An 11,284-nucleotide genomic window follows, 5' to 3' on the forward strand; every position below is an offset into this window, starting at 1 on the left:
AATGGCCGTTTTATTAGCCTTCATCATCCCATGTTACCATAGTCGCCACATGTACCGTCGGATTCGGAAACATTTTGTAAATATGCGTACCATATGATGTGCATGTGCCCCTAGATTTTTCTAATTTTAGCGCCGAATGTTTAGTCCTTTGCTGATCGGTCACCTAATTAGTTCTCTTATCTAATTTCTTTTCGCAAATATATTTTTTTGGCAAATAAACCATTGAACTGATTTGTGCAAAGCTTTTTTAGCTCAAACTGAATTTCGCATTCTAGGGAATTTCCCCAAATGTTACGCATATTTTCCAATTTCCTGGGTGAACAAAAGGAAAAATCTGCAACAAAACAGTAGTTTGTTAAATGGATGTAAGTAACTACTTTGTACCGAATTTGTCTAAATTAGTTGACTCTTATGTTTAATTTTGTAAATTGTTTTTAACAACGAAACTGCATTTGTTGTAAGGAGTGATAAATTGGTGCAAATTGGAAATTGCCATGCAGTGCACCAAACTTTATTTTAATGTTTTTATGCCGGTTTGCAAAATATGTCAAAATTATGCTGATCTATGGTAAAAAAAAGTTTGATGACACTTTCTTTATAATGTTAAAACAATGACATGTTTGTCTTATTTGCTTTATTTCAGACCAACACCATTTCTTCTAAATTGATTCAGTATGATGCAAAAGAGTTTTCAACTAGTTCTGATGCCACAGACTACTTGGGTTGTGGTGGATTTGGAGCTGTGCGTCGCTGCTATCATGAAAGATTAAAATTTGTTGCTGCAAAATGCATTTCATTGACTGGCGATAAAGATAAAATTCAAAAAAACATTACAAAGTAAGTTGAACAATTGTGTTAGTACATAAAAAGGTGGGACTGATGTATCAATAATGAGGATTTTCTTTTTGTTTAAAAATAAATTTGTTACTAAGTATGATTTCAAGTTTGGGAAATGTTTATTTCCAGGTAAAAATGTCAGTATTTTGTAACAGTACATAAAGTTGACACTTAACAAATTAAAATTGAAATCACCTTTTTTGTTCATCCTTTTTGTACTCCCTCCCTTTTTTCAGCATACAACGTGAGACTAGCATTCATGCTCGCCTTATTCACCCCAACATAATTACAATATTAGGCTGTGCCAGTTGGAACAATGAGTTTTCCATTATATTGGAGTATGCTGATGGTGGAAATCTTTCCACTTACATAAAGAAAAACAAAGGCAAAACAAGTTGGAAATTAAGGCTTCATTTTTCTCGGCAAATTGCCTCTGCACTATTATACTTGCATAATTATGAAAAAGGAAAAGTGTTCTGCCATGGAGATCTAAAGCCAGAAAACATTTTACTTACTTTCAATTGGGTGGTAAAGCTGTCTGATTTTGGTGCAGTCAACATTATAAGAGGTTCTAGAGTGGTACCGACATGTGCCTCAATCGATGTGCCTCGGACAAGGCAATGCACTGAGTTGTATGTTTCACCAGAGTTCTACAAACATGGGGTTCCTAACCCTGCATCAGACATATACAGGTTGGTAAAGTGGCAAACTGACCCTCCAGAAATCTGTATCAATGTAGTTCTTTTGGATAAAGTCTCCTCATATAGATATACTGATGTGTCTGTAAGCAAATAATTTATGATAAAACATGCAAAAAGGTCATGATTAGAGTTTACTGACTTTTAGATATTGCAAATATTTCGCAAGTTATGTCGACTTTAGTTGAGTTTATTTAGCTTAGTGAGAAAAAAACATAGCTCAATAGTACTAGAGCAGTAAGTATTGTAGTTAATTTTTGTTTTAATAGGAATACTTAGGTAAATCATTATTCAGTAAACAACTTACTGAGTTGTTTTGTTTTCAGCTTTGGGATGGTTTTGTATGAAATTATCACAATGTTACCCATCTTTAATGGATATCAACTGCCACTTGACATAATGATGGTGCATGTTTGTTCTGGTTTAAGACCTGAACAAGAACATGTCAACAATGTGTCAACAAAACTATCTGGGGAGGATTTGTCTATATTGATCTTGTTGAAGGATCTTATGATAAAATGCTGGGATGGGAATGCATCAAACAGGCCTTCTGCAAATATGGGTACCTGATTTACCTAAGAACTTAACTGTTGAATTAAATTGTAGTTTTTTTCTATTAAACCTCCTGTTGTGGGTTTGAATCCCACCGCAGGCTAGATTTTTCTAGCCTGTGCCTTGCCATATGGGAATGCTTGGAAGACCGGATGATTTGGTATAACGCCTTTAATAGGCCTGGCAAACTATAATAACTGTTGTATGTAAATTGGTATTTTGCTACCTTTTTAACTATTTTTTTTTCATTTTCTGCAACTTATATGCAGTTAACTGTCGACCTATGAATTTAGACACAAAATAATTTTAATGACTACAACACAACATATATTTTCCTTTTAAATTAAAACAAATTATTGTATAGTTTTCCAACAACTTAATGAAGGTGGTGATGATGGTTTCATTGCACCAACAATTACTTCAGCTTCACCTACCATACCAAATTCCAAATCAAATCTTGCCCACTTTTCTGCTCCATTTATGACATCCAATCAACTTACTGACACTGGTGAAAACTTAATCGAAGGTATATTGTGCTTACTGCTTTGTTGTCACTTTATTCATTAACATTGGCCGTAGCTAGGGTTGCCATACCAGCCCTTTTTTGTTTTAATTTCTCATTATTTTGAAGACAATATCTTAGAAAAAATTATTGTCCTTATATCCTAAGGAATTTCCTTGTTTTTCTCTTGGGTCCTTATTTTGTCTTATTTGCATTAATTACAAGTCGAATCCCTGCTACAAGTAAAAATAAACCTACAGACCGGAGCTATCATAATGTGCACCAAGTATTTTTTTTTTCTGAACAAGGAGTTGCTGGAACAGATTATTTATGGCAAAACATCTGGCATGTGATATATCATGAAATGCAAAATTTAAATGCAAAAGTTTGTTCAAAAACAGTTGTTTCATTACGGATAAAACTAATTTTTGTGTTGTCCTTATTTTGGGGTCCATGTCGATAGCAGCCCTGGTCATAACCATTGTTATTTTTGTTTGCTGGCAAATTAACATTTTCCATGTTGCTACTTTTGTGTTCTGCCTCGTAAACGAATTGCTTACAAACAATGTTAAAACAGGACAAAAAAAGGAAACAGAAAAAACTGAGGTTATGTCTCACTTACCTCCAGTTTATTTGAGCATGTTCCAATACAACATGAACCATCCTAATAGGGGCGTGTTTATCATTTTTAACCAGGAGGTAGGTCTTAAGATGCTTCTGCAACATAAATGTAAATTTAAACCTAAGTTCATACGCTCAATCAATTTCAGAGACATATTAAGCTCTCTGTAGATAACAAAAAAATGATGTTTAAGACAGTATAATAAAATCTGCAGTTTTTTTATTTGATTCTTTAAACATCTAAAATATTTTGTAGTTCCACATAGAATTTGTGCCATAAGCACAATACCAAGCCAAGGAAGGGTTGTTAAACTTTTTTTTAATTTCATCGAAATAACATTGCAAGACAAAAATTTAAATTACACAAACTGATGCCTGGAGCACAACATAACCTAAGAAAGGGGATGAACCAGCATCTAACAAATAAACTATTTGTAATGTTTAAGATGGCACAACTTTTCTCAATGTTCATGTGACTTTATATTACGAGTGTATTTGCAATAACCATGGGTCTTTTAATTAAAGTTCTTAAATTAGCTGATCAATTTCCTATTTTGCTTTGGTGCTAGGTTTTGTTGATATATATTTGTTTGCCATTTTTAGCACTTTACTATGAAAGACATGGAAGTTCGGCATGGTAGCAAGAAAGATGCAATAAATCTTGAATACACAGCAAAAATGCTTGACTTTGAGTTTGTACGGACTTTTCATAATTGTACCAAAGAAAAGATAATGACATGGATGACAGCAAGTGTGTATTTTACTGTATTGGTTTTATTCTATGTGCTTGTCATAACATATGCAAGACAAATCAAGCAATACTTTCATGAAAAATGTGTCCCCAAAACTTTTTGTGTTTTAGTTTGCCACTGATCAAAACAACTGTTTCCCACAGTTTTATGCTGAAAGTATAATCTGTGCCATTTATGCAGATTATTATGGGTCCCCTTCCACGAAGGGGACACGTATTGTTTTTGTCCGTATTTTTTTTCTTCTTTTTTCTGTCTAACGCTGGTTTATGAGATGCATTTGGTCAAGAAAGAGTGCTTCAAATTTATTCAAATTTACAGATATGTTTGTTAATAATCCAAATTTGATCCTCCTGAAGTTTGACCCCGATTGACCCAGCGGTTCACCCACAGGCCCCCGAAACATAAAAATTTTAACGCTGGTTTGTAATGCTCGTGTGGTAAAGAAAAAGTGCTGCAAATTTATTCAAATTTGGACATTTGTTAGTTATTAATCTAAACTTGATCCTCCAGAAGCTTAACCCCGAATCACCTAGCGGTTCACCCACAGGCCCCCGAAACGTAAAATTTTTAACACTGGTTTTTATCGCTCGTGTGGTAAAGAAGGAGTGCTTCAAATATATTCTAATTTGGACATATGTTAGTTATCAATCTAACTTGATCATCTAGAAGTTTGACCCCGAATGACCCAGCGGTTCACCCACAGGCCCCCTAAACGTAAATGTGTCTAACGCTCGTTTGGTCTAGAAAGACACTGTAGGCAGAAGTACCAAGAGAGTAACTCACTGGCTTACGATAGCAGGAGGGCTCAGCTTGACGTCGGACAGACGTTTTACGAGACGTTCTTTCAGTGATTAGAAATCAGCTGTTTTTCACAGCAATGCTATGTCGTTTTATTTAGTTATCACTCACATTTTTGGTTTTGGCGAAGGTTTTACACCTATGACGTGATTTAAACCTAATAACCGTGCTTCGGTTTTGTATATGTCAAGCAAAACTTTGTTAATCAACGTAAACATGAAAAATGAACTTGACTTTTTTGCAAAATAAATGTTTTTTAAATGCTCGTTGTCAGGTTGGCCGCCGAATGATCACGGGTTACTTAAGGTCAACTATTAGGTATTACAAACACTGTTCAGAACTTTCTTTCGCCCGTTAGGTAGCGTTTTTTGACAATCAATTTAGGAGTCAATGCTCAAGGGTTGTAAAAATTAGGCTTAACGGTATTGTTGAATTTTCAGGACGGCGTGCTATTGAAAACGGTATCAAAAGGTCAAACAGTCGTTTGGCGTGTGTATCCTGAGAGGTTACTACAGGTCAATGGTACTCGTTTTGCGAAACAAAGTTAAATGAAAAACAATTTGTTACATATACACTTGTAGCAAATTGCTTTTTAATTTAAAGTGTCTGTAACACAACTGTTGCAGCTTTCTAAAAAAAATGTGTTCAAAACCCGACCTTGGACGACAATATCTGGGTCAAAGCTAGAGATTAAATTAAAGTATTTGTTACGTTTTTTTAATGTTTTTGTAATTAAATGACAATAATAGTGCAAAAAGAATACGAATTTTTTTTTTATTGTTGGGTTAATGCTTTCTAAAAATTTGTCCTTAAGAATCTAAAAATCAACGCAACATTTGTTTACTGTCAATTGTGTGGGGACCCATTTGTTTTTGTTTACAAAAACAATCATATGTGTAGATCAAATGATGTGTATAGTAAATTGGTAAATATCATATAGAATATATAAAATGGAAGTATATCAGAAAGCCACTCTTCTAGTTTAACATTGTTAAACCTTTAAAATGTTAGTTATGCTAATGCAGGGGTTGGCAACCCCTGGCACATGTGCCAAGATTGGCACGCGAGGTGGTGTTTCATGGCACGCCAACCAATTTGCGTGTTTATATTGAAGTAACAATTTAACCTGTTACACGCCTTGTTTTCAGTTTTTATCATGCCGCTGTTTTAAAATTAGCCTTACATGCACAAAGCACTCTGCTTTCTCTTTATTATTGATACCTGCTGGTACAAACTGCTATTATTTAGAAAAATGTTGGCACACAAGTTCATTAGCACATGGAATTAACAAGTAAATTGGCATGCGTCGCCCAAAAGGTTGCTGACCCCTGTGCTAATGTATTAAACATGCATAAAACTATGCTAAGGTATGAACATGCCCAAACCAATTGTCACATACATAATGAGAGCATGTCCAGGCATACTTTCAACAATAGTTTTTGCTTGTAGCAACTAAACCTCTCTGATTACATCTTACTCCTCTTTTATTTTGCTGTTCAGTTGCCCAGGCTGATCACACTGATTATGATTGCCTTGTATGTTGTGTGCTGACTAATGGTGACAAAGATGATGTTCTTTATGCAAGTGATGGCTCCTTCAAACTAACAGAACTGACCAAACTATTTAGACCAGATATATGTCGCTCACTGGCAGGCAAGCCTAAACTCTTTTTTGTTCAGGTATGATTTTTTATGTAATTTTTACCTTTAAAGAATAGAATACGGTGTGAGTAATAAGTTAATAATCAGTTGTCAGCTACATTAGTTTTATTTGGTTTTTGAATTACAACTTTATACAAGTTTTTCTCTGTTTCAGAGGTCACTGCAATGTGTGCATAAACTAAATTTCCTTGTTTTGTCAAAACTTCTTAAATTTCAATTTTGTGATTTTAAATTAGTTGCAACTTGATTGTACTTTAAATAAAATAAAGAGATATATATTTTTTTTAAATGTCATATTATAAAAATATTTTTGAAGTGCGTATTTTTGTGTGTTTAAGGCATGTAGAGGAAATCAACTAGATAATGGACTTAAACCTGAATTGCTGGAGAGCGAAACAGAGCTGCATCATGATGAGGTTTCGGATGATCCATTTAAATCAGTTAGTCCAGTGTTTCTCAGCCTTTTTTCCTGTACTACTCTGTTTACCTCTGCACTATTTATTAAAGCCCCCTCTCAATATACAAAAAACAGTTTTATTTCACAAACAATGTCAATGCGTTAAAGAGATCCTGTTCTTTTATCAGCTATATTTTAGCACAGCGTGGTCGAAATGTAAGCCCGAGATAATTTTGTTGGCCCGCGAAAGTCCAGCGTTTTAACAACAACTATAAACTTTGTTTTTATTGTTTTAAAATGTGAGAACTATTCAATTCAAAATATGCTATTGTGAGGCATGACAAGGCATTGTTATGTGTAACAAAGGGTCCTGCGTCAATAAACCATTCAGGCATTTTTGCGCCAGAGTAGAAACTGAATGTTTTTACCGGATGCTACTGGTATACAACCATAAAAGATAAAAATAAAATTATCTATTGATTGAAAACGCTGTAATAGCCACCCTGATGTTTGTGCCAGAAAAAAGTTTCACCTGGAAAAATTTTATACCTTGTCCCGCGGAGTAAGTTAACGACTTTTAATGGCCCTCAACAAAATGAAGTTGGACCACACTGTTTTAGCACATTAAATGTAAATCTGCTTATTGATAATTCAACATGATACCAGCACGCTGCAGACAGTGCTTACTGCTTTTAACCTGATACCTTATGTGGGCTGACAACTGAGGGTTGATCTCGGTTATACACCACCACAGCACAATATACCCTGAACAACTACTCACTGCTATTTTTGCTTCTAAAGTGCATAAAATCCCCGAAAAATGATGCATTGTGATTTACACAAAATCTATGTAAGATCATCATCCAAAACTACTGGTGAATAACAAGGTAGCATTAAATTTTGTTCACACTTTAATTGATGTATTTCGCCTGAGCAGTTGACAATATTTGAACATTAGCTGAATATATATTATATACATAGTGCCCTTAACAGAAAGTTGTCAGTATATATCAGACACAAAAAGGTTTACATATCATATTATATGCATACAAAACAAGCAACACATATCATAGTTGGTTACATATGGGATCCAACATTAAATAGAGTCGTGATGTAAACACTAATTACCAGGAATATATGTTGTGTTTGTTAGGGGTGAAAGCCATCTTCTTTGGTGTGGAAGACTTTTTTTCAGTTGGTTCTTTTTATTTTAAAGTTCACTGCAAGATTTGGGACAAAAACATCAGATGAACATACACATGCAAATTTGAATAAAGTGGATGAACAGTCAAATGTTATGCTTAGAGACACTATTCCACTGGAATCCGATTTTCTTATTGTACACTCAACTGCTCCTGGTTTGTGTTTATTGTTTACCTATGTTTGCACAACATTTTTTAAACTATGACATTCTCTCCTTGTCAAACAATTTAAAGACCAAGAAACCTTGTAAACGATTAATTTAGGCAAGAAAAGTTCTTTTTAAAGATTTGTGATGGAATATGGTAATATATACAGGAAAGTATAATCAAAGCTCTTTTTCTGATGTCATGTAAATTTCTTTGGTCTTTAAATTGTTGGTATTATCACTTGTCATTGTGTGTTATCACTTGTAATATTATTTCATAACTAGAAAGGTGGCTTTCTGATATACTTCCATTATGTAAATATATATTATCCTATTTACTAATTTACTATACACATTATTTTGACGTTAGTTTTGAACTAACATCTATTTAAATTTGAATAAATGTGAAGCACTCTTTCTTTACCAAACGAGCGTTACAAACCAGCATTAACAAATTTCTGTTTCGGGGCCTGTGGTTGAACCGCTGGGTCATTCGGGGTCAAACTTCTGGAGGATCAAGTTCAGATTAATAACTAATATATGTCAAAATTTGAATAAATTTGAAACACTCTTTCTTGACCAAACCAGTGTTAGACAGAAAAAAGCAAAAAAATACGGACAAATACAATATGTGTCCCCTTCATGGAAGGGGACCCATAATAACCAACAAATGCAATGACTTTTTGCATTAAAGTGTACATGTCCACATTAGTCCTTTTTGGTGATGCAATCTGGACAACTGATATATGTTGCTAAATTGTAACAACACAATTTAGCAACATATTTTACAATTTCTGTGTGCCAATGTGCAGGTTATTATTCCTGGCGAAATATGAGCAACGGATCGATATTTATTCAAAATCTATGTGATGCTCTGCAAAGATGGGGATCTACTATGGAACTAATGCAGGTAAAAAATAAGACATAAATTTCCAAGATCGGTTGGATGCATCAGATTAAACTTGTAGTAAAAAATGCAATGAAGTGGTTTTTGTGTAGAATTGTTATTATACCTTTCAAAAGACAAGGTAAAGCAGGAGTAGCCCCACAGTGTCCGGACAGTGACCCGCATCCTGCCTTTGACAGTTCAAGGAAGACCATGGATATCAAATTTGAAATAGGCAATTGGTCATGAAATTTTTAACCATGCTTTGAAGCTAAAAAAATGCTACTGATGGCCAAGTATAACCAAAAGATGACAAAACTGAACGATTTTAACAATGAGCCAGTGAAAAATGCTGTTAACTAGTCCTAGTTTATTTTTTAGCTTGTTTTGAAGAAAGTTGATAAACCAAGCAGATTCATTTGGGCGCAAACCGCATACGTTGGGAACCGAAATTTCTAACACTGCACAATTTCTTGTTTTTGTAGATTTTGACCAATGTGAATTACATGACGGCCCATCATTTTGAGTCATCGACGGCAGATGTTCACTTCACAGGAAAAAAGCAAATTCCCTCCATTACATCCCGCCTGACTGCGGCACTTTGTTTCACTCGCAAGCAGAAATCGACAAGTACAGCCGAGGTACACACTTTATGCTATATCTTATTTTTCGTGTTTGCGCTTGTTGGTGTTTCTGTCAGGGTTGACAAAGTGTTAACGCAATTCAGACTAATACATACCTGAACCAGCCTTTATTCAAGTATTAAATGTTAGGTGATTTTAGGCCCTTTGTTAGCTCGACCACTTTTTTAAACAGTGTTAGAGTTTCAAACACAAACATTTGACCTTACAAGGTCGAATTAAATCACTAAAATTAGCTAAATTAATTGCATACATGGTTTAAAACTGCAATATATGGAAAAAGTAATGAGTTAACCACTGGATGTCACGAAATCTGTAGATCTAGTCCAGAATGCCAAATGACAAAACGCTTTGGCAAAGATCGGCGTTGCTGAAAACTGTCAAAACCTTTACTGGCCTATTAGGCTCGTGAGCTGTGAAATATCTACTACATAAACAGTATTTGTAGGCCTATGTATTGTTCCAGTCCAAATCTATTCAATGCCTGTTAAAACCTCGCTAAGTTGCCTGAAAGTGGTTTAATCATATTATATTTGGTTTAAATTTTATTCTTCTTTTCTGTTCATTTAAGATCGTTGACTCCGAGTCAGAGGAAGATATGAGTGATCTGGCGTAAGTATAACAAATCAAGATCGTAAGGCGTTCACTGTTTGTCCTAAATTGCATCTTGCATTTCAGGAAAATTTTCCATGAAAGAACATCTCACGATGAACCACCACCGACCACTCACGACCATGTTGACTGAGTGGTTAGCGCAACCGCCTTGTGATCGCAAGGTCATGGATTCTAGTCCTATCTTGTCGCTTGTGTTTCCGTGAGCACGAAACTTAAGCCACATTGCTCCAACCCATTGGTTCCCGATGCGTTGAGCTAAATTGAATTCACCAACTGGCTAAACCACAAAAATCAAATAAAAAATGATCAACAGACCAAAAAAAATCAAATAAAAAATGATCAACGGCAATAAAAACAGGCAGCTCGACGGCGGACTTTTTGTCAGTATAACGCATTCAGTCGTTGCCCGCCCACAGATGATAAAAATGAAACATACAAACAAACAAGCCACCTCTGATCACTTCTGCGTCTTCTATTGAATCCGAAAGAAAATACTGTAATGGAAAAAAAACTGCTTGAAGTTAAATGTTTAGTTAAAACCAGTCAGTATATGCTGAAACTGATATTTGTTGATTTAATGGCTGGTTATTGCTGCATGTTTGCTAACAAACATTTCAGCTGATTTGGTAAAATTTTCAACAAGCAGCATCATCGCATTGGCGATCAGGACGAACTTGTCTCAAAAAAGATCCTTTTTTAAGGTTCACAATATATGCAATACACTTTTTGAAAACTAGGTTCTGCCTTTTTAAAACCTTTTTTATGATAAGATCTGGTAAGTGCTTCTGCATTTTTATCTGCATTGACTGTTCTTGTGATGGTCCATTTTATATTCTCGCTGCATTTTTCTTTTTGTGTAAGTGCACTTTACTTTTTTGGTCTTGTTACTGATTTTTCTTAGATTTTAAAAGTGTAACAATGATTGTGAATAATCGACCACAAATAATGAGTGTTTTTCATTTTTTTTCTGTAACAA

At 34.7% G+C, this 11,284-nt stretch overlaps 1 protein-coding gene across 2 annotated transcripts; it reads left to right on the top strand.

The window, feature by feature from the left end:
• Positions 1-255: 255 nt before the first annotated feature.
• Positions 256-11,195, top strand: LOC145232005 (uncharacterized). 2 transcript variants are annotated; one of them, XM_080096489.1, is made up of 14 exons: positions 256-365; positions 644-837; positions 1,074-1,529; positions 1,862-2,097; positions 2,452-2,613; positions 3,167-3,288; positions 3,814-3,961; positions 6,261-6,439; positions 6,760-6,861; positions 8,035-8,176; positions 8,979-9,076; positions 9,538-9,693; positions 10,265-10,305; positions 10,372-11,195. In XM_080096489.1, the coding sequence occupies exons 1-14, from the start codon at positions 360-362 to the stop codon at positions 10,436-10,438; spliced, it is 2,109 nt and encodes a 702-aa protein (XP_079952615.1). In that variant the 5' UTR covers positions 256-359; the 3' UTR covers positions 10,439-11,195. The 2 variants fall into 2 exon arrangements, with proteins under 2 accessions (XP_079952615.1, XP_079952616.1); XM_080096490.1 differs by lacking the exon at positions 256-365 and adding an exon at positions 522-568.
• Positions 11,196-11,284: the final 89 nt, after the last annotated feature.

The sequence above is a fragment of the Phallusia mammillata genome, chromosome 6 (assembly GCF_965637545.1).
Source record: "Phallusia mammillata chromosome 6, kaPhaMamm4.hap1.1, whole genome shotgun sequence".
Classification (NCBI taxonomy): domain Eukaryota; kingdom Metazoa; phylum Chordata; class Ascidiacea; order Phlebobranchia; family Ascidiidae; genus Phallusia; species Phallusia mammillata.